At 53.7% G+C, this 27,807-nt stretch overlaps 1 protein-coding gene across 4 annotated transcripts in view; it reads right to left on the reverse strand.

Annotated features, from left to right (window-relative positions):
• LOC113622177 (kazrin) overlaps nucleotides 1-27,807 on the reverse strand; it is a 421,388-nt gene that overhangs the window by 56,931 nt on the left and 336,650 nt on the right. For all 4 annotated transcript variants that reach the window (XM_027110107.1, XM_027110108.1, XM_027110109.1 and 1 more), the window contains one exon: nucleotides 25,466-25,657. In XM_027110107.1, coding sequence (XP_026965908.1) covers nucleotides 25,466-25,657 — 192 coding nt within the window. The remainder of the gene's footprint in view (nucleotides 1-25,465; nucleotides 25,658-27,807) is intronic.

A 27,807-nucleotide genomic window follows, 5' to 3' on the forward strand; every position in this document is an offset into this window, starting at 1 on the left:
AGAAATCGTGGAATATGCCACAGGAAGGGAAGCATTTGAGGCTGACACTGAGAATAATTGGAGGTTTTGGCCAGGGGAGTGGGGGGGGGTCGAGGGACAGGACCAGCAGCCTTGGGAGAGGAAGCTCGGAGGACCTCTCTGAGGAGGTGACGCTTCAGCTGAGAGCATGAAGGCTGAGGAACCAAGCACTCCAGGAGACAGGAAAGAACATTCTAGGCTGAGGCAACAGCCAAGCGAAAAGGGCCCCAGGAACGAATGGCCCGAGGGCATCTGAGGAACAGATGGGGCAAAGTGACCGGGAGGTCACACAGAACAAATGCACCTCCTTCCCAGTGCCTCACACGCAAGGCCCTGGGGCACCAGGAGGCGGGGTTCCCGTGGCCCAAATCTTCCCAGGATGCCTCCTCCTCTGGGGAGATCAGCCCTTCCTCCGGGGACCGGGAGAGGCTGGCAGGAGGGAAGGCTGACTCGGGGGAAGCACACAGGCCCGGCATCTCCCTGCCTGATCTGCACGCCCCTCGGAGGGCGCTGGCTACCAAGCGCGTTGCTACAAGACTTCTCTCCACCCCAAGGCGGCAGAGTCAGGGCGGCTCTGTCTCCCTCTGAAACCCAGAGGGGAGGACGGGAGGGGACCAGGTAGCTTTCTCAACATCTCGTTAAGGCATTCTCTATTCCCGAAGCACCCGCTGTAGGCCAGGCCCTGAGCTGGGTCCCGGCGAGACGGTGATGAATCAGACACACGCACCCAGGGTGTTAGGATGCAGCCACCAGAGCAGGACCCGGGGAGCAAAAGGAAAGCTGTGAGTCGCTGCACTTGCCGGTCTGGGTGGAAGGGGTGCAAGGGAGTAAGAGAGGGATGGAGGTCAGCAAGGGGACAGAGAGGATGAGGTTTCAAAGGAAAGAGGGAGGAAAGCCAGCCCAGTGCCCACAGGTCCAAGGCCCTGGACACTGGGGGGAAGCAAGGAGCAAAGCCCCAGGGTGCTGAGCCAGTTCTGCTGTCAGCAAGAGACTGGAAACTGACGTGCATCCTTGGGTCTGCTGCGCAAGGTACAAAACAGGGGGCCCAGCCAAAGGCGCTGGGCGGGCTGTGGAGGGCTGCAGACTAACCGCCCCTCACATCCAGCTGACTGCCGGCCAGGGCAGCACGGGCCCGGGGTGGCCAGACCTGCTCGTTTTCCCAGAGAAGGTGGAAGTCCACACTGTGGATAATTTCCAACTTTTACGTGGTGGCAACACATTCAGAAAATTTAAAAGCAGCACACAGGCTCAAGAGAACGTAGGTGTGGGTCACCAGTTTCACAGCCTGGAATAAATGAAGGTAAATAAAAACAGGTGACTGCGCTTGAGATGCTCACAGGTGCTCGGGCTGGGCAGGAGAGGGCTTTTGGCAAGAGGGGCACACGACGCTGAAGGCAGGAAAAGAGGGGCAGGGAGCAGAACTGGTGAAGAGAGAAGAGCCTGCACTAGCCCCTTCCGCCGGGCCCCCGCTCTATTCTCTGTGCCACTGGTGGGAGTACGTGTGCTGGGTCCAGCCTCCTTCTGACAGCCACAGCTGGGGACAGGGGCCCAGCTGAGGGAGGTCATCCCCTGGGCTCTGGGCTAATGGAGCTGGGACGAGGAGCTCTGCAGGGAACCCCGTGGAAAAGTCACGTGAGCTGCCGGGCTGAGGTTTCCTTGCTGCCAAACAGGACAGATGGGCCCAGCCCAGCACTGGCAACTCCGAAGCTCCTGGGAGGGTCAGACCTCAGTACAGGAAGGCACCTGAAGGTGGCCGCACGGGGCTCAGGGCTCACTTTAAAGACACATGGGGGCTTCCCTGGTGGCGCAGTGGTTGAGAGTCCACCTGCCGATGCAGGAGACGCGGGTTGGTGCCCCGGTCCGGGAAGATCCCACATGCCGTGGAGCAGCTGGGCCCGTGAGCCATGGCCGCTGAGCCTGCGCGTCCGGAGCCTGTGCTCCGCAACGGGAGAGGCCACAACGGTGAGAGGCCCGCGTACCGGAAAAAAAAAAAAGATACATGGCCATCTCTCCCAGTTCCTCCCTTCCTGCCCAAGCAGCCGCTCTTCCTGGACCTGCGGGCCACCTTCTGTGGTCAAGGGCACAGGCCCAAGCTCCCGCCTTCCCTGATGACCTGGCCTCCTCCTGCTGCCCAAGGAGAATTCTTTGTTCTGCTAAGCACTGCTGTGGCAGTGCTGGCCTTGGTGGCCCGTGGCCTGCTTCGTGCTGGGTCTGAAGCTTGGCAGGGTGGGCAAGAAGGTGCTGAGAGGGAGGGGTCACTTCACTCATGGGGACTGCTCGTGCCTAGGGCAGCCGGCTGAAGTGACAGTCCATCCCCACGCCCCCCCGTGGGCAGGTCCTATTACCATCCCCACTTTGCAGATGAATAAACTGATTCTCAGAGGGGCTGAGGGAATGGCCCAAGGTCCTGCAGGTACTATGCAGCAGAGCCAGGATTTGAACCCAGTGCCCCTGACCCCAACTCCCACAAGGCACTGCCTCCATCGATGCCAGGAGAAGGCCCAGTGACAGCAGACACGCGACAATCCATGGCCCGAGAGGAGGGGAAAGAGAAATGAGCAAAACCAAAAAGACTGTACAACCTTATTTTCCCAAGTACAACAATGAATATTCCCAGGGCGACCCTGAGTCATTAGGAGATGCTAACCTGCGCTCCTCCGAGCCTGGCTGGGAAGGTGGGGCGCACGAGGCTCTGGGGAAGCCTGCTGTCCCAGATGACGGTCACACGCGGGGACTCCAAGAGCCAGGGTGAGGGGAGGTGGCAGTCTTGCACACAGTAACGCCTCCGGGGCCGGGAAGCCCCGCGGACAGTGGCCTGAACCCGTCCTTCCCTCACTTCAGCAGCCTCTGGTGTGAGCTGTGCATCTGACCCCACCCAGGTCCAGGCCGGCCGTTGGGAACCACATGTCTGTGGGCTGAGTGAGAGCTTCAGGTAACTATCAGACCACGATACACTGGATGGAGTTTACAAATCCAATCAGCACCACAACCGGACTGAATGTTACCCGGGGTTATTGGATTTTCTGGCATCAGGAAAACCAGAGCCTAGGACAGCAATTCCGAGTGTAGCGTGTCATCACTCTAAGTGCAGCCGTCCCGTTTTTAATGACAATTCCCTCCAGCAGGACCGGGCAGGGCCGAGCTAGTAGGCAGAGCTCTTTCCTTTGAGGCCCAGCTCAGGAGAGTCAGCTGGGTGGGGAAGGAAACAGATGCACCCCCCTCCCCTCAAGGGGTTGGGGGGAAGCCAGGAGGAGGAGAAGATGGAGGGGATGGTGCCCTGCCGGCAGCTCCTGCTTCCTCTGAAGGGGGAACCACCCGCCCTCATTCCCCACCTCCCCCCCCACCCCCAGGCCTGGCCCACCTGCTCGGAGCTGGTTTCCCTGCTTCCACTCTGCACCCCCAGGCTGGCTTCCTCACCCCCAGGCTGGCTTCCTGAACCCCAGTCTGATTCCGTCACTCCCTGCCTAAAGCCTGCACTGGCTCCCTAGTGCCCTCGGGCTGGAGGGGAAACCACTCTGCACCAGGTGCCCAAGCCCCATTCCCGAGACTTGCCCTCTTCTTTTTCCCACATCTAATCTGCCAGCAAGTCCTGTGGATTCTCCAACCTGTCCTGCAGGAGGCCCGGGATAGCCTTTCACAACACCACCCTCACCCCACACACACTATTCTCAATGAAGCAGCCCGAGGGACCACTTCAAAAGGCAAATCAGACTGAGTTTCTTCCTTGCTTAAAACCAGTGCATCGTGCCATGTGTATGATAAAGTCCAAGCTCCGCATCAGGACTGCAGAGCCCCGCACGTACTGCCCTTCATCTCATCCCCCCACCCCCCCCCCATGCCCTCCAGCCACACTGCTGGCCTCTGTAACCTGTGTTTTGGGTTAAAGGTCTCTGCTCCAGAGAGCCATCTCTGGCAATGCAGGCAAAGGAGCCACCTACCCCACCGTCTTCCACACCTCCCCATTTTATCCTGTACGGCAGGTGTCCCCAACCCCCAGGTCATGGACTGGTACTGGTCTGTGGCTTGTTAGGAACCGGGCCGCACAGCAGGAGGTGAGCGGCAGGTGAGCGAGTGCGAAGCTTCATCTGTATTTACAGCCCTCCCCATTGCTCGTGTTACCGCCTGAGCTCTGCCTCCTGTCAGATCAGCGGCGGCATAAGATTCTCATAGGAGCGTGAACCCTACTATGAACTGCGCAGGCGAGGGATCTAGGTTGTGCGCTTCTTATGAGAATCTAACGCCTGATGATCCGAGGTGGAGCTGAGGCAGTGATGCTAGCGCTGGGGAGCGGCTGCAAATACAGATTATCATTAGCAGAGAGGTTTGACTGCACAGAGACCATAATAAATCAATTGCTTGCAGACTCATATCAAAGCCCTATCAGTGGGCTTCCCTGGTGGCGCAGTGGTTGAGAGTCTGTCTGCCAATGCAGGGGACACGGGTTCGAGCCCTGGTCTGGGAAGATACCACATGCCGCGGAGCAACTGGGCCCGTGAGCCACAACTACTGAGCCTGCGCTCTAGAGCCCGCGAGCCACAACTACTGAGCCTGCGTGTCTGGAGCCTGTGCTCCACAACAAGAGAGGCCGCGACAGTGAGAGGCCCATGCACCGCGATGAAGAGTGGCCCCCACTTGCCACAACTAGAGAAAGCCCTGGCACAGAAATGAAGACCCAACACAGCCCAAAATAAATAAATAAATGAGTTCCTTTAAAAAACAAACAAACAAACAAAAACCCTATCAGTGAGTGGCAAGTGAAAACAAGCTCAGGGCTCCCACCGATGGTGCATTATGGTGAGTTGTATAATTATTTCATTATATATTACGATGTAATAATAATAGAAATAAAGTGCACAATAAATGTAATGTGCTTGAATCATCCTGAAACCTTCCCCCCCGCCCCTGCCGGGTCCGTGGAAAAATGGTCTTCCAAGAAACCAAACCGGTCCCTGGTGCCAAAAAGGTTGGGGAGCGCTGCTGTATGGCATATACTACTATCTTATCGTTTTCTTGTCTGCTCACTAACTTACTAGTTAATTTCTCTTTAAACTGCTGGGCTGGGAGGAGGCTGCAGAGTTTCTTCACTCTCCCTGCTACCCTCAGCACCTAGCCCTCGGCCTGGCATGTGGCCAGGGGTCAATCGATGTTTCTGGAATGAAGGACTAGCTGCATTCCTGATGTCTGGCAGAGTGCCTGTTAGTGTGAGTTTGATTAAACTGCACAGAGAAAAGGAGCAGCAGCTCCTGCTTATTGAGCACCTACTACGTACTTAGATGGGTGAGTGCGGGCAGGGCATGGGGGACCAGCCAGCGCCCGTCCGAGTCCCCGGCTCCTACCCCCAGCACACAGCAGCCTCTTTACTGAGATTCTGAGTTGAGCTCCTTTCCTGAAGTGACATCAAAATAAGACGACAACAGTTTATCCCCTTGAGGTCCCGCGAGCCCCATTCAGGGAGGGATGGGGGGGCACTGTGCTGGAGCCCCACCACACGAGAGGCCACTTGTTCCTTTGTCAGCGCTTGTTCAGGCTGGCACCAAGCGGGCCCGCGGAACTGCTCGGAATGTGCCAACCAAGAAAAGCTGCAGGTCAGCACTTTCCGGGATTTGCTGCTTTAATATTAAAATATTCATAAAGAGAAGTAATATCACTGTACACGAGCTTCCTATCTGCGAACGAGGATTCACACCTGTTCCTGGTGCTTGGCCAGTGCCTGGGTCTTTCTGACCATCTGTCTTTGGCTGCATCCTTGCTTTTTTTTTTTTTTTTCTTGTACGCGGGCCTCTCACCGTTGTGGCCTCTCCCGTTGCGGAGCACAGGCTCCGGACGTGCAGGCTCAGTGGCCATGGCTCACGGGCCCGCCTGCTCCACGGCATGTGGGATCTTCCCGGACCAGGGCACGAACCCGTGTCCCCTGCATCAGCAGGCGGACTCTCAACCACTGCGCCACCAGGGAAGCCCTGCATCCTTGCTTTTTAGAGTGACAAGATGTTCTAGTCATACTGTTACTTTTCACTGCCCCACACCTGGAATCCTCCAGATGTCTAAGGGGCCCGGGCTCCTTCTCATGGGGAACAGCATTGAGAAACAGAGCTGCAGGCGCTAGGAGTATGCACTGCTACTGGGCGGGGCGTGGGTCACTGCTTTCTTGCGCTTCCATGGTTACGACTTGTAAATCATGAACATATGTCATCACAAATGTATACTGAGGCCTTCCCTGGTGGCACAGTGGTTAAGAATCCACCTGCTGATAAAGGAGACACGGGTTCAAGCCCTGGTCCGGGAAGATCCCACATGCAGCGGAGCAACAAAGCCTGTGCGCCACAACTGCTGAGCCTGTGCTCTAGAGCCCGTGTGCCACAACTGCTGAGCCCACGTGCCACAACTACTGAAGCCCATGCGCCTAGAGCCCGTGCTCTGCAACAAGAGAAGCCACTGCAATGAGAAGCCCGCGCACCGCAATGAAGAGCAGCCCCCGCTCACCGCAACTAGAGAAAGCCCACGTGCAGCAACGAAGACCCAATGCAGCCAAAAATAAATAATTAATTTAAAAAAAAGTATATTGATGCCCCAACTCTAATCTCACATCTTCCTCTATTCTATATTCCATTCTCCCCCAGACAGAACCCTGGTACCCAACAGTATATATTTTCTCACTTGCTCTAATCCATAACAAAATAATTCCAGGATTATCACACCAGAAGTACTGTCAATAAATCTACTAGATAAACTTCAAGATTTGCTTCCTGTTCTCCCCTTCTTTGAATGTATTCTATGGCGTGTGCAGTAAATTGTTTCATGTTTGTAATGTTTTACCCTCAGGATCAGTCCTTAGAGGTGGGATTGCTGAGTCAGAGGGTGAATGCAGATGTGATTTTGCTAGCTGTACCTGAATTTTCCTCATCGGCAGTCACGCTATCCAATGTTTCCACCAACCACGTGTGAGAGTACTATTCCCTGCAGGCGTGCCAAAAGAGTGTGGTTGTGTGATTTTTGCCAGTCTGTGAGGTTGCTTTAATTTGCACTTTCTTAACCTACTGCATCCTCTTTTAGCCCTGGGGTCAAGTCCAGGGCCCATCCTGGATGTGCTAAGCTGGGCATCCCAGACAGGGTGAAGGTCAGGGGAAGGGGTATACAGCCTTGCTGTGTCCACCCAGCCCGTCATGAACAATGCAGTCAAACGGTGCTGCAGATAAAAGTCTGGCACCTGGGTGGGGAAGGAGCGCTCTGGGTGTCTAGAGAAACCTCAGAAACATGCCCTGCTCATTTCTGGAGTAAAAAAGGCTCCCTGCTGCCTTCAACAGGCAAAAGGAATGCTCTGGCCTTCTGCTCTGATGATCGTGGACAAGCTGCAAGGCTCCTGCCACGGGGCCAGGCGCTGCCTCAACAGAGCTCAGAGCAGGAGGCCAAGGGTGCCGGCCGGAGGGTGCCCTTGTGGGCTGTCGTTACTCACTGGGACTTCTCTTTCCTGAGTCAGCACCTGTGCTTCCCATGGCAGGCTCTTGGGTTACGGGAAGATGTCTTTAGGAATTGAGGTGGTGGAAAGATCCAGCATTGTGCCTCCAGCCCTCCCTGCCATTACACGGTCACTATCCCTGGATGGCCCCCATGCCAGGCACCCCTCCAGGGTCTCAGGGTGCTGCAAACAGCAGACCTGGCTCAGAGGGGACAAGCCGAGAGGCCCGGTCCCATTCCTCCCAAGCCCAAGCCTGCCCACCTCCACCCAAACCCACATTTTAAGGGCTCAGGGAAACTTCAGGCGTCAACAGACAGGTGTGGTCTTTATGGTACAAGAGTCAGCGTGTAGGGTCTGAAGCCAGAGTGGGCTGGGGTGCTGACCCTGGCTGCACCATCAACCAGCTGAGTGTCCCGCGCAAGTTCCTTCCACCTAGAGCCTCGCTTACCTTTTCTGTAAAGTTGGGGTAATAACAGAACCCATGTCACAGGCTGGCTGTGAGGATGAAATAGGACATGTATGCAGAGAGCCTGGCACACAGTAGGGGTTCAATAAACGTTAATTCCCCATTCTGGGGACGTGACGGCCCCATTCTGGACCTCAGGTGGCTGTGCAGGATAAGTCCCTTCTAACAGGTGCTTCACTTCTCCCTTTCTCCAAGTGAGAAAGGTGCCCTGGAGGGGTCACCACACCTGGGGCATCACGGTTTGAACAAGCTTGGGTTGTGGTATAAAACTCAGTAAAAAGGCATTGCCGTACCTTTCCATCCTAATATATATATATTTTTTGTAAGTTTTATTTTATTTATTTCTATTTTTGGTTGCACTGGGTCCTCGTTGCTACGTGTGGGCTCTCTCTAGCTGGTGCATGGGCTTCTTACTACGGTGGCTTCTCTTTGTTGTGGAGCATGGGCTCTAGGCGCACGGGCTTCAGTAGTTGTGGCACACGGGCTCCGTAGTTGTGGCTGTAGACCACAGGCTCAGTAGTTGTGGTGCACGGGCTTAGTTGCTCTATGGCATGTAGGATCCTCCTGGACTAGGGCTTGAACCCATGTCTCCTGCACTGGCAGGCAGACTCTTAACCACTGTGCCACCAGGGAAGTCCCTTAATATTCTTAAGATGAAATCTAGAGGGAATTGCTCTTTATGTTAACCACAACCAGCCAAGATGGCCATGACTCACACCCAGGACCGCCATGGACAGTTGCACAGCTGATGCACTGCCCAAAAGTACCTGGTAGGAGGTAAAATCCAGCTGGTGTTCTGCTCGTCAAATTGTACAGTTTAGTGCAGGGCTGCAGCCACCTGGAGCAGAGGCACCTCTCTACCCCCTTGTCAAACCCTGCTACAGGGCTGCAACCCCCTAGGAATGCGGTCACACACAGGGCTGCCTGCCAAGTCACCAGGCTATACAGGTCAGTAGGCCTGTGTACAATGTCGTGGATGGGGGGTACCTTTGCCTAATCTGTCTACATGCCTTTTTCTAATTGGCACAAAGCCTGCATTAGGCTAGTGGGAGTCCCATTAATTTGAAAAATATGCATTTACAATCCACAGATTGGTGATTGGCCTATACTTCTGAGGTAAGATCTTTATGTACAGAACTGCTCTACTGGGTTCAAGATTCTGTCAAAAAATTGAGAAATCTGTTTTAGGAACAGACAGTAAAAAGTGAAGAACTTCAGTGAGCATTCAGGGTTGGGAGTAAGGATAGGGGTCTAGGATGAAGCTCCTAGCTTAGCTGGGGCATGTCACTTCCCCACACCGAGCCTGGCCTACAGCTCCCGGCTACTTCCCCTCTCTCCCTGTTCCACAGGGGAGGCTGCTCTGACCCTTCTGGGAACCTGAACCCCCAGGAACACCTTGCTCCACTGGGAGACACCGGGTCCATGTGGGTGGGTAACAACAGTTGCCTGGAAACCCCACCTTGTCAAGGCCTCACGTGCTCCTGCTGAGGTTTACACGGAAGCCACGCGGGCTAGGAAACAGGAGCCTCCTCCAGCAACCCCATCTCCCTCCCCGGCCTCCCACATCCTTCCTTCTGGAACCTCCGCCCGGAAGCTTTACTCCTCTGGTGTCAACTGGGGATGCACTTCATGACTTAATAGCGTCCTTCTCCACCTCTGCTCCCTCCTGCCTAACAGGGCGTCGGAATGGTTTCTGAGATGTCATACTATGCCTCTCTGTCGTAAAGATCACATCTTTCTCAGGTCCACGAAGAATGGAGTGGCCTGTGGTGCCCTCGTAAATTATGATGCTGACCAGGCGGGCGGCCTTGGAACATGCAGACGAACCTGGGGAAGGGGAAGGATGCCCTGTGGGCAGTGGGGTTAGGGTGCAGGTGGAGGGATGTTACTTCTCCTGTCCGGTAGGGCAGGTGGGCCCCTTGGCCACCTCACGGTCACCTGTGTATACCGTGAGCACCCACCCTCCAACACCTTTGCTTATACCATCCTCTGAGCCGGAGTACCTGCCTGACACCTGTCCACTTACTCACATCCTGTCTGTTGGGTCAAGGGCTATAGATCCCATTTGTCTGGGACAGTCCCAGTTGGCTCTTAATGTCCCAGGACAACTTTTTTTTTTTTTTTTTTTGGTTTATTTTCGGCTGCATTGGGTCTTCGTTGCTGCACGAGGGCTTTCTCTAGTTGTGGAGAGTGGGGGCTTCTCTTGTTGCGGAGCACGGGCTCTAAGCGCAGGGGCTTCAGTAGTTGTGGCACTTGGGCTCTAAAGCACAGGCTCAGTAGTTGTGGCACACAGGCCTAGCTGCTCCGCAGCATGTGGGATCTTCCTGGAACCAGGGATTGAACCTGTGTCTCCTTCACTGGCAAGCAGACTCTTATCCACTGCACCACCAGGGAAGCCCGCCAGGACAACTTTTAATAGGCCCTCTTTTTCTTGAAAAACTCTCCCAGTTTGGACAATAAATTATAGTCACTCTGAACTTAGTAAAAGAATAATAATAGGGCTTCCCTGGTGGCGCAGTGGTTGGGAGTCCGCCTGCTGATGCAGGCGACACGGGTTTGTGCCCCGGTCTGGGAAGGTCCCACATGCCACGGAGCGGCTGGGCCCATGAGCCATGGTCGCTGAGCCTGTGCGTCCGGAGCCTGTGCTCCGTGACGGGAGAGGCCCCAATAGTGAGAGGCCCGCATACCGCAAAAAAAAAAAAAAAAAAAAAAAGAATAATAATAAGAGCAGCTGATATTTAATAAATAAATATTTACTGTTCCAACCTCTTTCTATGAATCATCTCATTTAATCCCCCAACCACTGGGTAGGGGCTATTATGATACTGATGGGGATATTCTACCAATGGGGGAGGAGAGTTGAACAACTTGTCCAAGTTCAAGTGGAGGGGACACCAAGCCTAGTCCTGGCTCTACTACCCATGTGACCTTGGGCACGTCATGCAACCTCTCCAAGCTTATGTTCCTCACACGGAGAAAAGGAGAAAAGAAAGGAACTTTGTAGGACAGTGGGGAGCATTACACAAGGTATTTACTTTTCTGGTTGATGGTGCATTGTAGGTGTTCAGTGAAGGACAGGTCCTTTCCACTATTCATTTCTCTCCTGACAACTTGGACCCAACCTAGAACCACAGAGGGCACCTTCCCTTCCCTGTATAAATATCTCCTAGTTGCTTGGTTTGAACAGGAAATCCTCTGCTTGCCCTGCTCTCGGCACTCCTGCAGAGTATAACATGGCAGAGGTGAAGCCCCTTTTCTTGGGGGCACTGACCTCTCCCTATACATCCCACCCCCAAATTATTCACCATCTTTTCCACTTGCTACTAACAAACTAGCAACAGAGGTCGAGGTCACTGTGCCTTGGCCTCATATCCCCTTTCTAGAAACAGCTCAGAAAGCCCACCTCTGCCTGGGAAAGGCCCCACACTTGCAGGGGAGCAATGCCACCTCCACACACCCAGCCCTCACAGCAAGCAGGGCCTCCAGCCCACACAAACTCCACAGAGCTCGGTGGCCGTCAATCACCAACGAGAAACTGCCCTGTAAGTCTGCTGGCAGCCTGGGGTGGAGGTGCGGGGGTGGGGGTGTCTGAATTCCAGAAAAATAGGAAGAAGAAACCCTCTCCGATGAAGAGAAATCCAACAGAAGAAGAAGACTATTTCCAGGAGCTTCACTGGGGGGTATGGAAGATGCCAAAAAGGGGAAAGGGGGAACTATCTTACCGCCTTCTCATCTGAAAAGAGGACAAAACAGTCCCACTGACGTGATCACACACCTCCAACCTCCTCCCGTGATCACATGGACCAAGGTGCTGGGTGCTTCTGATCATTGGAACATCACCAACCAGCCACGTCTTTTGCTCTCCATCCTGACCCAGTGTCTTGAACGGGCCAGTAAGAGTGTTATTCTCAAACCCATTGACCTTGCAGTCCCCAAACTCTGGAGAAGTCGCTCACCTATGAGCTCTGGGCCATGAACATCTAGAAGCAGCATTCTGACTCCGTTCTGATTCTGGCTCTCCAGCAAAGTGCGGTGACCAAGGAAAGAAAGAGGGCTTCAGCAAGAACATGCCACAGCTGGGAAGGGCAGGAGGCGAGAGGCCCCTGGGGAGACAGACTTTGCCTGGAACAGAAACTGACCTCAAGATGCCAACACAACTTCACAGCGCGTGTGAGGCTTAACTGACACTGATGACACTCAGCCCTGCCCAGGTGAGCGGCCGAGAGGGCTGGCGCTGGCAGGGCAATGCGGAGCCGGCCCCCGAGTGGGCCTGGGCAGCGTGTGAGTGTTCAGCCTCTGTGGCGGTTCTCCAAAGCCACGCTCCTCCGGGAATTCCAGCCAGGAAATGGCCCTGCTTTGACGGAACCTGGCCAAAGCTCCCAGTCCATCCCTCCGCTGCGTGCCACCCAGGGCCACCCAGCCCGTTCTGCCCCTGAAGGGAGTGATTCTCCCCCAGTCTGCAGTCACCTGAACCAGGAAGAAGAAAGAAAGGCTTGCGCCCTTGTTTTTTCTCCACTCACGCCTGCGCCTGGCCTGGGGAGGGAGCAGGGAGCGTGACGCACTCCACGGTCATCCTGGCAGGAGACACAGGTCGGAGCCTGAGATGGCACCAGTGGGTCATGTAACTGGAGAAGCCAGGCTGAGGGGCGCTGCGCACGCACAGGACCCTCCGGGTCTGTCACACACTGTGGGCACATTTCACGTGGGCTGAGCCCTCCCCCTGCTCTTGGCCCGTTTCCTGCACACCTACTGTGTGCCAGCCCTGTGGGCCCAGCGCGCGCTTCGTCTCTGCTCTGCCTGCTTCCCCGGCCTTGTTCACTCCTCAGCAGCAGGAGTGGGACAATCATAGGGACACAGAGACAAACACACTTCAGGCCCCGACCTCAAGGCGCTCCCGGCCTTACACTGCTGAGTCAACAGCCACCTCCCCCCAAAAGGGACAGTCCCAACGGCTCCGTGCTGTTTTCCATCTTCCACCTTCATCTCAGACCTGTTTATGAGTCCCCTGCCACGTGCTGGGTCCAGGGCTGAACACTGGGTGGGAGATAGAAGGGTTAGTAGCACCGGGATGACCCACGCTTCTCTAGCTGCATCTAACCAGGCCCATCTTCAGGGCAGCCAGGAGCCAACACCGGCCGAGAGAAGCACGGCCCAGCCTCTCCCTGAGGGCTCGGCAGGGCTTAGGGGTATTGACTGGCCCTGGGCCATCCCCCTCCTTCTGCCTGAGCCCACGGGTTCTTGCTAAAGACCTTTCTTTCCTTGGGCACCACTCTGCTGGCAAGGCCTGAATCAGAAAGATTCTTCTAGATCTTCATGGTGCAGAGCTCCTGGTCGAGCGACTTCTCTGGAGTTCAGGGGCTGTGAAGGTCAGAGGCTAAGGGCTGCTGGTCAGCAGTGGGGTGTAGGTCCTGGGCTGGGGTGAAAGTGGGAGGCCTGGCGGCAGTCAGAGGCCCAGCGGGTGTGACCCAGGGACACGCTGACACCAGCACCACTTCTATGACCACTTGTGCAGTCAGTGGGCAGTGTCAGGCTGCTGTCTTGGCTTTCTCAGAGGTTGGCTTGTTCTCCCCGCAACACAGGTATTTTCCCCTGCATTCTGAGTAGTGTTCTGCTCATGGTACCTTACAACAGGGGCTCAAAAGAACACTCAGCCCAACTCTCCCACCAGATGAGGCCCGCAGAGGCTGAGGGCAACACTGTAGGAGAGTCCTGAACTCCTGACTCAGGACAGCCCGCTCCGACATGCCCCGGGGCCTCGGATTCACAGACCCAGCCTGTCCCTGAGACACACGGCACAAAGGATTCATCATTTAAAAACCTGTTAGCCACTGAAACAAACAGCAGCGGGTTCCCCATGGGGCTGTGGAGGGCACTGGCTATACCCCACAGGTCCTAGAGCCAGGCACACCTTCCTTGGCTTAAATCCCACCTTTCAGCAGCTCGCTTCTCGGGCTCTCAACCTTCTCATCAGAAAAATGGTGAAACCTATCCGAGATCATTCTTTAAAGTCCATGTATTCCTGGCCCAGGGAAATATTCAACGAGTATAAAAAAATTGTATTCATTACCTATACATTAAATAGAAGTATTAATTTTTAAGATATTATGGAGCCATTGGATTTTTAAATTTTATTTATTTATTTTTGGCCATTCAGCGTGGCTTGTGGGATCTTAGTTCCCTGACCAGGGATCGAACCTGGGCCCTCAGCAGTGAGAGTGTGGAGTCCTAACCACCGGACCGCCAGGGAATTCCCAAGCCATTGGATTTTAACCTCCATCTTTTCCCTACCATAGCACCTGGCCTCCAGCTGAATCAGAAAGCTCCTTTCTAGACTGTTCTGAGTGTTTAGCTCAGTGCCCCAAAATGCCTCTCCTCCTTCTGTGTCCCCACGTCAGGCTCTGGGCATGAAGCTCACCCGGTTGTTAGCAGCTTTTGTCATAGCCACTGGCCAGCCCATGTCATTGGACCTATGTAAAGAGCTGGGCTGGGAGCCCAGGCCACAGCACACGCGACAGCCTTGGACCTCCCTGGTCTCTGCCTGTTTCTGGAGCCCAGGAGCCCTGGGTGTTGGTGCCCTGATAGGACAGGGCGCTTCCCACCTGGGGTTGGGTCCCCTCTGTGACCTGCCGAGGCCAGCATGAAGGCTAAGCTGCAGGCTGCCTGAGTGTGGCCCGTGGGGCACTGAATGCCCTTCACTCCAAAACGCCTCGTGCTCAGGATTCCTAAGCCACCACACCCTCCTTTTAAAACACCTTTACTGCTAATAAAATAACGTACAATAAGCTGCACGTATGTAACGTGGACCATGTGATATAACCTGACATACGTAAACACCTGCAAAACCACCACCACAGTCAAGATAGAGACACATCCGTCACCCCAAAAGTCTCCTCTTCCCCTTTGAAAGCCACACTCCTGCCCCTCCCCCACCCTCCAGGCAACCACTGATCTTTCTGTCCCTACAGATTAGGTTTCATTCTCTAGAGTTTCACATGAATTGAACCACACAGGATATACTTTTTTCCTTCTGGACTCTGGCACTCAGCGTAATGATTTTGAGACCCGTCATGCGGCTGCATGTCTAGATAGTTTGTTGCTTTATTGCCAAGCGGGATTCCACTGTAGGATATACTGGTCTGTTTACTCATTCTTCTGTTGATGGACTTTTGGGCTGCTTCCAGTTTTTGGCTATTACAAATAAAGCTGCTAGGACCATTTGTGTACAAGTCTTTGTGCAGATATATATATTTCCTAGGTGAGTAAAAACCTAGGAGTGGCATGGCTGGGTCCTATCTCATCTCACTGTACAATTTCTATGTCCCCCTAGTACCGACAGTCTTCTAACACATACGTCTTAGTTTTTCTATGTTTCTTGTTTGTTGTTGGCCTTCTCCCTCCCCTATGTGGCAGATGGTATTTTCGCAAAGATGGACACAATAATACTTCCCATACGTGCTTTTTATAGGGTGGAGTCTGGCTGGCCTTGTGGCTGGCCTGTCACCAACTGAATGCAGCGGAAATGACACTAAGTAATGTCTGAGACCAAGAAGCCTTACAGCTTGCTCCTTGACTTCCTGGAACTCCTTCTGTGGGATCCCCGAGCCTGTGGAGGAGGTCTGACTACAATGCTGGAGGGGCCACAAATGGGTGTGTTAGTTGTCAGTCCCAGTTGAGCCCAGACACCCCACCAAGGCACCAGACACGTGAGTGAAGCTGTCTTGGACTCTCCAGCGGAACAGCCCACCACAGCAGAACCCACAACCCTCACCCACCATGTGGAACTCAGGAATCACCCGGCTGCACCCTGCCATGTCCCTGACACACAAAATCACGGGACGTAAGAAAAATGCTGGTGAGATTTGGGGGCTGTTTGTTACACAGCAGATCCATGAGAAACGGATCTGTCTGTTTGGCTCACAGATACACCCCAAAGGCCCAGAACAATGCCTGGCCAATAGGAGGACCTCAACAAGTGTTTGTTGAATGAATAAGTGAGTGGGGTTCTAGGTAAGATTTTATCAACACTGAAGAGATTTCTACTGATCAGAATTGAATGCTGGTGCAGTAGGAAGGGATCTGTGTCAGGCATGAGACTTCAAGTCCAAACACTGAGACCAGCATGCAGTATGACCCTCTTGGAAACTCAGTTTCCCCAACTGTAAAGTCAGGCTAACTCCACCTATGTCATGGGCTGGATCTGAGGAGAATGTGAAGATGAGGTGGGTGGAGGCCTCAGCACAGGGCCAGCCCAGGAGATCCCCGAGAAGGCTTGCTACGTCTGAGTGAAACTGTGCTGCCCCTGCCTGCCACCCACACCTCATATTGTGCTCAAGGCCCACAGAGATCTGCTCCCCCCTCTCCTGTTCAGCCATCATCAGGGGCAGCTCTTCCAGGAAGGAAGCTCACCCCCAGATCCCTGTCTGAGGCCAGGACAGCATCCCCTGGGGAGTCAACCAGGGCTGAGGAGAATCACAGTGGAGGTCCCTCTCAGACCTGACCCTGTGTCCATGGCCACCTTGGGCCAGTACCCACCATGGCTGCCCCAGAAGGAGGGCCAGCTCTGAAGCCCACCGCCCCCTCCCGCCCCGGCCTGGCTCACACCAAAGCTCTTCTCCCAGGACAGAGGCCAGTGTGGCTCTCACTTCCTGCCACGGGTTCAGGGCCATGTCCTGACCCCATCACGGCAAGATGGGCCTGCACAGTGATAGAGGCCACAGCTCCAAACAGGGTTGAACAGGGTCTTGGGCAATGTCTTATGAAAGGCATATCAAGCACCTGGCTTTTCTCACACTGTGCTCTGTTCTCCTCCTCTCAGCCGATCAATCTCTGACACTTCCTGGGCGGGAAGTGGGGATTAACTAAAAGCAGCAGCTCAAGGTCTGCAGCCCTTGCTCACTTCTTAAATATGGCAGCCGAGGCCACTGGCATTTCCTGGGACTGAAGTGTGTTCACTGAGCAGTGGAAGGAGAGGAGGTTGGGAAGAGAAGCTCCTGGCTTGTGTGTCCCCGAGACCAGCCTTGACGCCTTTAGTCCCTGGGACAAGCTCCAGAGCAAAGACTAAGAACGAATCCACAAATCCCGGTGCCTCAAGGGGTCCGAGTGACAGCTAAGAACGCTGGGCTTCCAAACCCAGATCTGTCCATCTTTCTCCTCTCTTTCCGATTTCACTCCCTTCCTCTCTACTGCTACAACCACCCCTAAGACGCCTAGAATAAAAAGCGTATCTGCTAAGAACAGAGGTTTGGAAACTAGAGTCACTGGACATCAAGTGTGGGCTCTCAAGTCTACTAGCCGGGAGATTAGAAAAATCCTTAGTCTCTCTCATCCCCATTTTGTAGATGGGGAGACTGAGGCTAATAAACACCACTCACCTAATGAGGGTTGTTGGGAGGATCAATGGGCTCGTGCAGGCAGAGCAATTAGAGTGCCTGGCATAGTCCAAGTGCTAATAAACGTTAGCTGTGGTGATTACTGCCCAAAAGCAATTTACTATGTGCTCACACTTCAGTCATCCCAACTATAGAATGGGTGTACAAGGTTTTTTCTGAATAGGGAAGAGGTTGGGCTCTGGTACCTGCTTCCTAAACAAGCATCGGCTATGTGGAGGGTGAGTCCTGGAGGGTGTCTTGAGTATTTTCAAACTAACCAGTCCTTCCTCTTTTCTCAGGATAATCAGAACATTAATACACAGCGGAGTCTACTGAGAATTGGACCCAAAGCATTGAAGGAGACCCCAGAAAGGATCATTGTTTGGGGGGTCCATGGAACAGATTCTGGCCTGGGCAGGCGGGAAGGGTGGCAAAGGGGGCCTGGGGGGACGGGACTGGACTGGCTGCCTTTCCAACTCATAGAGTCAAGGGCCCAGGACGAAAACCCCAGACAGGGAGAAGAGAGAGGACATCAGTCACTCGGGTACAAAAACCTATAAAAAGCAAAGGAGTCAAAAGGGACAAGGTCGATGCCATGTGCTGTCAGTCACCAGACACCAGGACTCTAAGCAGATTCTGGATATGATTCTATTTAAAATGCTCTCTGTGGCAGATCCTCAGTCATGGCTGCCAACGAACACCACCTCCCTGCAACCACAGCCTCCAGAGTCTCCGCCCACATGATGCTGGGCTTGGTCATGTGACTTGCTCTGGCCAATGAGACAATAGCAAACATAAAGCAGGAAGCGGCTTGAAAAGCGTCCCTGTAATGCACTGCACTATCTAAGATGCTGAGGATGGGGAACCGGTCACAGAGGGACTCTGCAACTTTTCTGGAAACCTCAAACTACTCCAAAGAAACACCTGTTAAAAAACATGTGCATTAGGGCATGTGCTCGTTTTTGGGAATCCAGCTGCCAGGTGAAGCAGCTAACCTGCTAGAGACACACAGCCCAGCCAGAGCTGCAACAGAACAGCAAAGACTCTGGACACTTCTTCCACCTGACCATAGATTATTTTCAGCTGGATCAAATCTGGAGTCTGAGGAGCTTTCAAGGGGGATCTGTCAACTGTGAAAAACGGTCGGTAGTATATTAGGAAGATGCTCTGTCTGTAAAGTTAAAACTCTCTGGAAGCTTCCACCAAATTCTAAGATGTACCAGCTAAGCGTCTTCAACATCAGTGCTGTGGGACAGAGGGGCAGCAGCCCCCAGGGCATCAGGCTAGATGGCCTAAGAAACAGTGGAAGCTTCTATGTACGATTTACTTATTGAAGAGGAGGACATAAATTCAACCCAGGGCGACGGACGGCCCAGAAGATGAACAAGTCTTTGATGCAAGGAATGAGACAAAGGGTGGAGTGCGGATGTGGGAAGGGAAACAGGAAACCTTAAGTTGCTTTTCAAACCCACACAGCTCTGGAGACAAGGATGTGTGTGTAAAAAAGCAGGTGGGCAGAGCCATCCCAGCATCAGTAACACATCATTCTATTCAACAGCCACTCAGGCCACCTACCACCCCACTGCCTGCAGGACTGGTTACAATGGCAGCCAAAGCATGGCCACACCTGCTAGGAACCTAAAGGACACTGGTGTCCCCTGCTGCTCAAGGCCTAAGACATTCTCTGCACCCCAGAACTCTTCAAGCAGAATATCTGTGGCGTAGATTCTTCTCTTCAAGCCTCGTTGGTCATGAAAACATATATTATTCAACCAACTTGCATTGAGTATGTTGTGGGTTTCTGGGCAGGGCCTGGGTCCCACTTGCCTCTGAATTATCTGAGCCACAGGCACAGGTTCTATCGTGGGGAAGTTTTCATGAAACATTTGTTGAATGAGCAAGTTAAATAATAAGGCTCAGTTCCTGCCAGGAGCTCAGTCTAGGACAGGTGACTCATTGTGAGGCAGGGAAGAGGCCCCAACAGGGCTTATTCCTTGTGCTGAAGAGAGGAAACTTGGGCATCATTTCTTCGCCGCCGTGCTCACCAATCATCGACTTTGTTCCGATGGTGAGGCTGAGTCTGTGCTGGGTACTGTGCCTGTAGGAGCCTGGCAAGTGGCAAACCGGGTAGGAAACAGACGCCCCTCCATGTGCGCTGAGTCCTGAGGGAGCTCAGCATCTAGGGCTGTGAAGTCCAGGGAGGAGGGGCCCTTACTAGTTTCCTCCTGCTGCTGTATCAAATAACTACAAATTTAGTAGCTTAAAAAGATACAGATTTAGTATCTTATAGTTCTGGAAGTCAGAAGTCTGAAATGGGTCTCAGAGGGCTAAAAGCAAGGTGTGGGCAGGGCTACATTCCTTCTGGAGGCTTTAGGAGAGAAGCTGTCTTTCCCGGCTTCTAGAGGCCACGCACATTCCTTGGCTTGTGGACTCGTCCTCCACCTTGAACACCAGCAATGGTGGATTGGGTCCTCACGTTGAATGTCCAGCCTCTGTTCTCTGACTTTCTCTCTCTCTGACTCTTCTGCCTCCTCTTTCACTCTGAAGGAACCTTGGGATTACGCTGGGCCTACAGGATAATCCCTCCATTTTAAGGATGTCTGATTAACAACCTTAATTCTCCTTTGCCACGTAAACTACCATATTCACGTGCTCTAGAAATTAGGATGCAGACGTCTTGGGGGTGAAGGGGTATGATCCCGCCAACCACAGGCCCCGGACCCATCGAGTGGAGATGGTTCAGAAAGATTCCTAGAGGAAGCAGAGCCCGAATCAGGACTTGGAGGAAGAGTGACCATCAGGAGGCTGGGGGAGAAGAAGAGCAAACACAAAGACTCAGAGGAGAAAGAAGGGAGAGGATCCACAGGCACATCTAGGAACCACGTGTACATAACATGTGCATCCACGTGCTAGAAGGAGACGAGGCTGCAAAGGCAAGGAGAGGGTGGGAAAGGGACACAGGAACACCTTCAACACCTCACTCCTCATACTGCTTTCTCCTGCTCAAAACCTCCATGTCCCTGAACTTCAGGGTACAGCCCTGAATGCAAAGCCTCCGCCTTCCCACCCCCATACACAGGCTGGCCTTCTTGCCTTTGCTCAAGCTATTTCCCCTGCAGTAATGCCCTCTCTGCCCCTGCCAGTGTCACCTAAGGGCTCCAGAGCCACCCTGCTGAGCTCTGAACCTGGCCCTAACCAGGTACTGCTGTGTAATCTTGGCACATTGACAGCCCACCTCATACTCTTATAGTGAGAATTAAAGGAGCTAAAGTGTGTGGCATATAAAAAGTGCTTAAAAATGCTAGCTGTCACCACCACTACCACCAACAATAACATTGCAGGGGGTCCAAGAGGAAAACTATTTTCATAATAACACTCTGACATTATTTGCCTGTTTTACTGTGTTAGTATTTGCAATGCTGGTGCAAAAGCAATGCTGGGTAAAATGCTGACATCTTAGCAGAAATCATAACAGTGGCATCAAACTGTATTAGTAGTCACTGAGTTCTTTACACAATGTACTCATAGTTGAAAGAAAGGGGGGGAGGAGAGTTTTACTTAAGAATAACCTTGATGAAGCTGTAAAAATAATTAATTCTATTAAAACTTGATTCCCAAGTACATATTTTTTAATAAAATGGGAAAAACACTTAAAGTTCTTTTGCTGCATACCAAAGTACAATGGCTGTCTCAAGGAAAATTATGTGTGCAACTGTTTGAGTTGCCAGCTAAACTAGCCACTTTTTCGTAGCTCACCATTTGTACTTGAAAGAAGGACCAACGTACAAACTATAGTATCTGGCAAACTACTGAGCTAAGTGAACACGTGAAGTAAGTGAGCCTGTTACTTCTAGGAAAACAAATGACAGTATTTGTTGCCAGTGATAAAACTTGAACTTTTGAGCAAAAATCCAAATTTGGGCAAACCTGATCTGCCACTATGATTTCACCAGCTCCTCAAGACTTAAAGACTTTTCTAATGAGATTGGTGGTGATGTTAACAGATATGACTTATTGATGTTGGATACTGAAATATGCCAAGATTTGGAGGATGTGCGTTGCTCAGTGAACCAATATTTTCCAAGTGATCAATGTTAGATTAAAAAACAATCATGTGTGGGTACAATAGCCATTCAAAGTACCAATTAGACCCATGGTTTTGTCCATCCTAACAGAGCACAAAACCTTCACTGGATAATTCCACACTCAGCAAACCTCTAAGAAACTACCATTTGGTGAGTTAGTATGAAGTCAAAGGAAAATATGCATAATTATCTAATAAGGCAACTAATACACTCTTTTCTCTTCCAGCTACACATCTGTGTGATGCTAGATTTTCAACCAAAACAACAAATCATAGTAGCCTGACTGAAAGAGTAGTTAACGAGAACTCAGCAGTCTTCTATGGAGTCAGACATTAAAAAATTTTTGCAAAATTGTGAAACAATGCTGCTCTTTTCCCTCAAATCTTTTTGTTTAGGAAAATAGTCATTTTCATTTAAAAATAATGTTAGCATGCAATGGGTTTAGTACTGTCCTTTTAAAATAAATTGAAGATTTAGACACGTTTTCTCGGAGAAATCAATGCAACTGAGGGGGCCTGGGGAAATCAAGACACCCCACAGGGGTCCCACGGGCAACCAGCTCACCACAGGTGTAGGGCTGCAGTCATGCGGGGACTCTGGGGTGAGTTTACTCACGCGATGACACCATTCCTTATTAAACAATCATTCAGGGCTTCTGCCTTTAAACTCACGATGAGACCAAAATCCCAAACCAAACATTCCCAGACTCGTCCCCACAGAAACAAAGGAAACTTCTAAACCCCCATTCTCGCCAGACTTGATTCTTTTCATTGCTTTGATGTTGGAACCATCAATGTTTGCATGTTTGCTTGAGTTCCTAATCCTCTCACGTGCGGAAGAATTCCAGTTTCAACCAACCCCAAACCAAAGACTGAGGGTGGGCCGGTGGGGACTGGCCAGAGTGGAAGTCTTTGGGGGCTTTGCATTTTCCCACCGCAGGGACGCTGGTTATTAACAAGTGTTGCCCAACATCTGCCGCGTACTTGGCTTGTGCGTTTATTCTCATCCTTCTCATTATGGGCATAGAAATCCCTTTTCATGCCCCAGCCTCCTTCTGCCCACATCTGTCTGCAATTTACTCACCATGTGCTGTGGCTGGGGAGGAAGCATCTTATTTATGACTTTGTAGAATGCCAGGCAGGATGGTTGAGTTGCTTGCTACCTTGAACTTAGATGGGCTCAGGGGGTCTAAGGTCTGGGCTACCCCAAATGGGAATCAGGCGACCAACATCTCCAAACAGATCTGAGGAAGCCTGCCAAGCCCTGTCTCATTAGATAATCACTAAGTATTTGCACTAATAGTACTTGGCACTGGGCCAAGCACTTTATACCTCATTTAATCCTCATGACAACCTGTGAAGTAGCTACTATTATTGGCCTCAATTATAAGAAAAGTAGGTATTGTTACTGTTGCCTTCTGCAAAGGAACTGTGGTTCAGAGAGGTTAAGGAATTTGCCCCAGGTCACACAGCTAGTAAGTGACAGAGATGGGATTCATGCCCAGATCTGACTCCAGAGTCTGCTGTCCCCGTGACTGAGCTAGGATGGCCTCCTGTCTCTCTTGTCCAGGCCAACTTCACCCCTCGTGACCTCATCCAGAGGGGAGATGAGGTGTTTAGTGCAGTGGAAAAAGTTTCGGACTCTGCTGCTAATTAGCTCTGTCACCTTGGCCAAGTTACTTAACCTCCCTGAGCCTCATTCAGCTGTCTCCATCTGTGAAAGGGGTTAAAACCTTCCAGCAGGAGTGGTGGGATGAATGGTAGACCAAGTGCATAGAACAGTGCTGGAACACAGTAGGTGCTCAATAAGGCTTTCCTTGAATGAATACTGACGAGTCCTTGTTGATGAGATTATTGTTCCTACAAAGCAGTCGCCTTGGGGGGATCTCTGGGTCCCTGAGCAAGGCCCTGAGGACCTTTGCGGATGGATAAGAAATCGTACAGCACAGAGTTGGGAAGAAATGCCTGCATAGCTCTGTGCCCTGTGGGCTAAACGGACGAGGGTGCACAGCATGGTTCCCGCCTTCACAGACACGACCGCATTTAATTCACTGTTACTGTCCCATCACTCAGATCAGAACACTGAGGTCTGGAGAGCCGTCTGCTCCAGGAGCTGGGCAGTCGGTGGGTAAATGAGCCTCTGCTCACTCCCTGCCCACACCCCTGGGCACAGGAACAGCAGAGAGAGGTATTCCTCCTCCTCCCAGGTACAGAAGGGGGAATACAGGTGAGAATTCTTTCCGTGGCCCAGGACACAGAAGGCAGGTGACTCTGTCCTGGAATGAACACCGGCAAAGGAGGCTGAGACAGCGTCTGGCTGCTGCCTGAGGCAGCCTCGACTCTGCAGGATCGTGAAACCTGGCGAGACCAAAGGACGTCAGCTCACACGGCCTGGACCCAGCAACACGTGCCCATGGGAGACTCCTGAGACTTGGATCTCCTTCCTGAGAAGGGTGGGGATGTTCCGAGGCCCCCGGGAAGCTGGGAGTGGAGGGAGCTTGTATAGATCTGCCTGGACCGCAGGAGGGTTGCATAGAGAAAGCACGCGTGCCTGGCACAGTGACTTCTGCTCACACGGCGTCAGCTGCACCGTGACGCAGACCACCTGCCTGCTACGGCCTGAAGAGACCACCCAGAACACTGTCCAGGTGGCCCCACCGGAAACAACACCCCAACAGGAAAGTGTGTACCCAGCTTTAAGAGTAACATGTACTGCTGGGGAGAACGCAGAGAGGGGCTGGCGCAGCCGGGTGAGGGCGCACCGGCATCCCAGGCTTCCGGGGGGACGGGTGGTGGCGTGTTGGCCAGACAGCTGGCTTAGCCAGTGTTCTGCGGCTCCCTTCACACCTGTGGTCAGGGACACCCACAAGGACAGGGCCGACTAACCATCCAGCACAATCCCCTCTCCCTCCCCGCCCAGTTAGCCTTGTAGCTGGGACACGGACGCCCAGCACTCCCTGAGGCCACGCTCTTGCCAAAGGGAATCTCTGACCCTGAATTTTGGCCCTTTCCCTGGATCCTTCACAGGCCGAGGGGAGCAGAGATGCCCACCAGCCTGAAATGCCCCCTGGGACTGTTACAGAAGAGAGAGACAAACAGATTCTTTAAGCCACCCTGTTCTGGGGTCTTTGCTACCGCAGCCCGAAACCAACCGAAGGAATAAACCTGCTTTGGCCTCAGCAATGAAGTCTTTATCGAGAGAGTATTTATCGTTCTAGGAAGTGGTAAGTGGAAAGGAGGGTGCCAAGTTTTATTGCCCTCCCCCCCCCCAGGAGAATCAAAGACACTAAGCGGGGCTCAAGAGGTCAAGGCAGACCCCACCCAAGATATTTTCTCCCCCAACGTTTCACGTTGCAGGACTGGGAGGGGATGACTCCCAACCTTTCTCAAATAACCTTGTGAGACGCAGTGTGGGCAGGTGGCTCCCAGGAGAGATGGGTATGCCGGCTGCCAGTACCCCAGGCCGGCTCTGAGGAAAGCAGCGGACACGTGCGCCCAGTGGTCTCCTGAAGCAGTTTCTCTCCTAACTCCTCCCCCAACCCAGGGCTGGATGCTGCGCTCCCTAGAGGGGAGCTCCTACAGAGCTAGCAACCAGAGAAGAGGCCTGAGCCCTCCCCCGGAGAGCCCACCACCGTGAGCACGAGTGAAGTGGGGGAGGGATGTGTCCTCCAGCACAAAACCCAGCACCCCTGTACTGTCCTGTGAGGGGAGGCGCCGCAGGACCCTGAGAGCGCTGAGTAAGAGGCGACCCAGCTTCTGGGTCAGCATCCTCGTTCAGCAAAGATAACTACCTGCCATTCACACACCTCAGAAGGAGGCGCCCCAGGACCGGCAGTGATGGAGAACACGAGGCGGTCACACCGCAGGAGGGAATGACATCTGTACCCGACCCAGCAAGACGCAGGATTCCACCCAAAAAGGAAGGGGCAGCCTGGGCTGGGGACTGGGCGCCGGGAGGCTCCTGGGGCCACGTCACTGCCCCTGCAGAGGCAGGACCCTGGCTCCTGGTGTCCTTGTGGCCCCAGCTGAGGCCCAGGCGAGGGAGGGGAGGGAGCTGTCGCCCACTTGTCACTCACCCTGCAACGCTTCTCTGGCTCTGGCTAGCTCCTGCCCCTTCTGGGCCAGCTGGACCCTGAGCTCGGTGGCCGCGAGGACCTCGGAGGACTTGCCGCCCTGCGACTCCTCCAGGTCCTTCATCAGCATCTCCTTCATCTGCCGGAGAAGGTGGACTTCCTCCTGGAGCCGGGACACTTCCTCCCGCAGCAGTGCTAGGGGAGAAGGGCACACGGTTAGAGCGGGGGACAGTGGCTCCCGCTCGCTCACTTTTCTGGGGACAGTTTGAAGGTGCTTTGGCTTTCCCTGTTTGCTCTGCATTCAGGGCCTGTCCTACTATGTGTAGGAAAACCCCCGAACGACCTTATGGCAAGGAGGCCCCGCCCCAGTCCTGGGCCCCGCCCACAGTCTGCAGAGCACGCCTGGCGGGACTCCCTGCCTCCCACCACACTCTCTAGGGCTCTCAGGGGTCAGCACTGCAGTCCCAAGCCAGCAGCACTCCCAGTTACGCTTTACGTGCTTTACCAAAACCTCCGGGGGCAGGATGCTTCACCCCCATCTCACAGACTAGGAAGTCAAGGCTCGGAGAGGTTAAGAAACTCCACGAGGGCATAAAGTGAGTAGGTAGCAGAGGTGGGATGTGAACCCAGACCTGGTCGACTCCGGGCACAGTCAACGCGACAGTATTACTCAGGACAGTGCACACCCAGGCCGAGATGCTCACCTCACTCAGAGACCGATTAAAAGAGCTTCTGACGTAAAGAATGGACTTGAGGACACGGGAACGGGGAAGGGTAAGCTGGGACAAAGCGAGAGAGTGGCGGGGACATATATACACTGCCAAACGTAAAAGAGATAGCTAGTGGGAAGCAGCCGCATAGCTCAGAGCTTCGTGACCACCTAGAGGGGTGGGATAGGGAGGGTGGGAGGGAGATGCAAGAGGGAGGAGATATGGGGACGTATGTGTATGTATAGCTGATTCGCCTTGTTATACAGCAGAAACTAACACACCATTGTAAAGCAATTATACTCCAATAAAGATGTTAAAGAAAAGAAAAAAAGAGGTTCTGAGATGCTCACGGAAGCCGGCGCTGGAGCGGCTGGTCTTGGTTTGCACCATAAGCTCACACATTGCTCTCTCCCTTTTCCCCACCCTCCTGCACGCTGGTCCCTCTCTGTGCGACAGGCCAAGCTCTTTCCACCCTCAGGGCCTTTGCCCCTGCAGGGCCCTCCACCTGTGACACCCTTTTCCCTGCTCTTCCAGTGACACAGCCGCCCCCCGACACCACCCTGTCCCATGCTCCCATAGTAGCAGGGGAGGCAGTCCTCGCCTGTGAGGGTCAGAGGACACGGCTGCGGCACGGCTTTCGAGGTCCCGGGTCTCCGGTCTGGCTCCCTCGCTGACCAGGAGTGTGATCACGAGCAAGTCCCTTCCCCTCTAAGCCTCACACGCCCCTTCTATAAAATGGGTCTAACCCTCAGGGTTGAGACGCAGGAGGAAGCCTGGTCCAGGGCATGTGCTCAGCGTACACGGCGAGCGCTCAGTGCCGGTGAGACGGGGGCTGCGTCTCCCCAGGCGCCTGACCCTCTTAGCAGCGCCCGGCGTTCTCTAAGGCACTACAACCTGCACTCCTTGGGGAGCCTGGACACGAAGGCAGAGCCAGGTCTGGGGTGGGGGGCAGGCCACGGGGAGCAGAGCTGAGGCCTCGGGGACCCGGGGTCCCTCCGCCCCCAGAAGCCTGGGGAAGGGCGGCACTGGCTCCAGCCCCTGTTCTCTCGTCTACTTCAACCGCCTCCCCTTAGGCCCCCTGGGTCCAGCTGCCACCCGCACAAGGGGAGGCCGCCCTGCCCTCCCAGCCCCTTGACCCCCACCCAACCTCCCCACAAAAGCCTGAAGTGCAGGGCGTCCCACCTCACTCCTGCACTGAAAACCCTCCCTGGCTTCCCGCCCCATCAGCCCATCTGAGGCCTCCCTCAGGCCACCTGCGGGGGGACTTGCAGTTCTGGAAGGGGCTAGACTTGTCCCGCCTCAGAGCCGCTGGAAGAGCTTCCTTCCTTCTTCACAGGTTCCTCCCTGTCGGGCAGTCTCAGCCCTACTGTCACCTCAAGAGCCCTAAAGAGGCCCTCACCCGTGGTCCACTTCTGACAGCAGTTTGGACAACGCACCCCAAACCCCTCGTTAATGTGGGAGGCCCACCCACGCGTTACCGTGTGCGTGCCCAGTGGGCACGGCTCCCCGAGAGCAGGCCGGGTAGCTCTGCTCTAGCTCATTCGCTGAGGGGCCTCAAGTGCCCTGAATACTATATGATGACACACGACAATCGAATGATCTCCTCCAGCCATCCGTCCACCCAGCAAGAGTTCA

This window comes from Aethalodelphis obliquidens, unplaced genomic scaffold (genome assembly GCF_003676395.1).
Source record: "Aethalodelphis obliquidens isolate GAN/ISIS:26980383/991018 unplaced genomic scaffold, ASM367639v1 scaffold9, whole genome shotgun sequence".
NCBI lineage: Eukaryota > Metazoa > Chordata > Mammalia > Artiodactyla > Delphinidae > Aethalodelphis > Aethalodelphis obliquidens.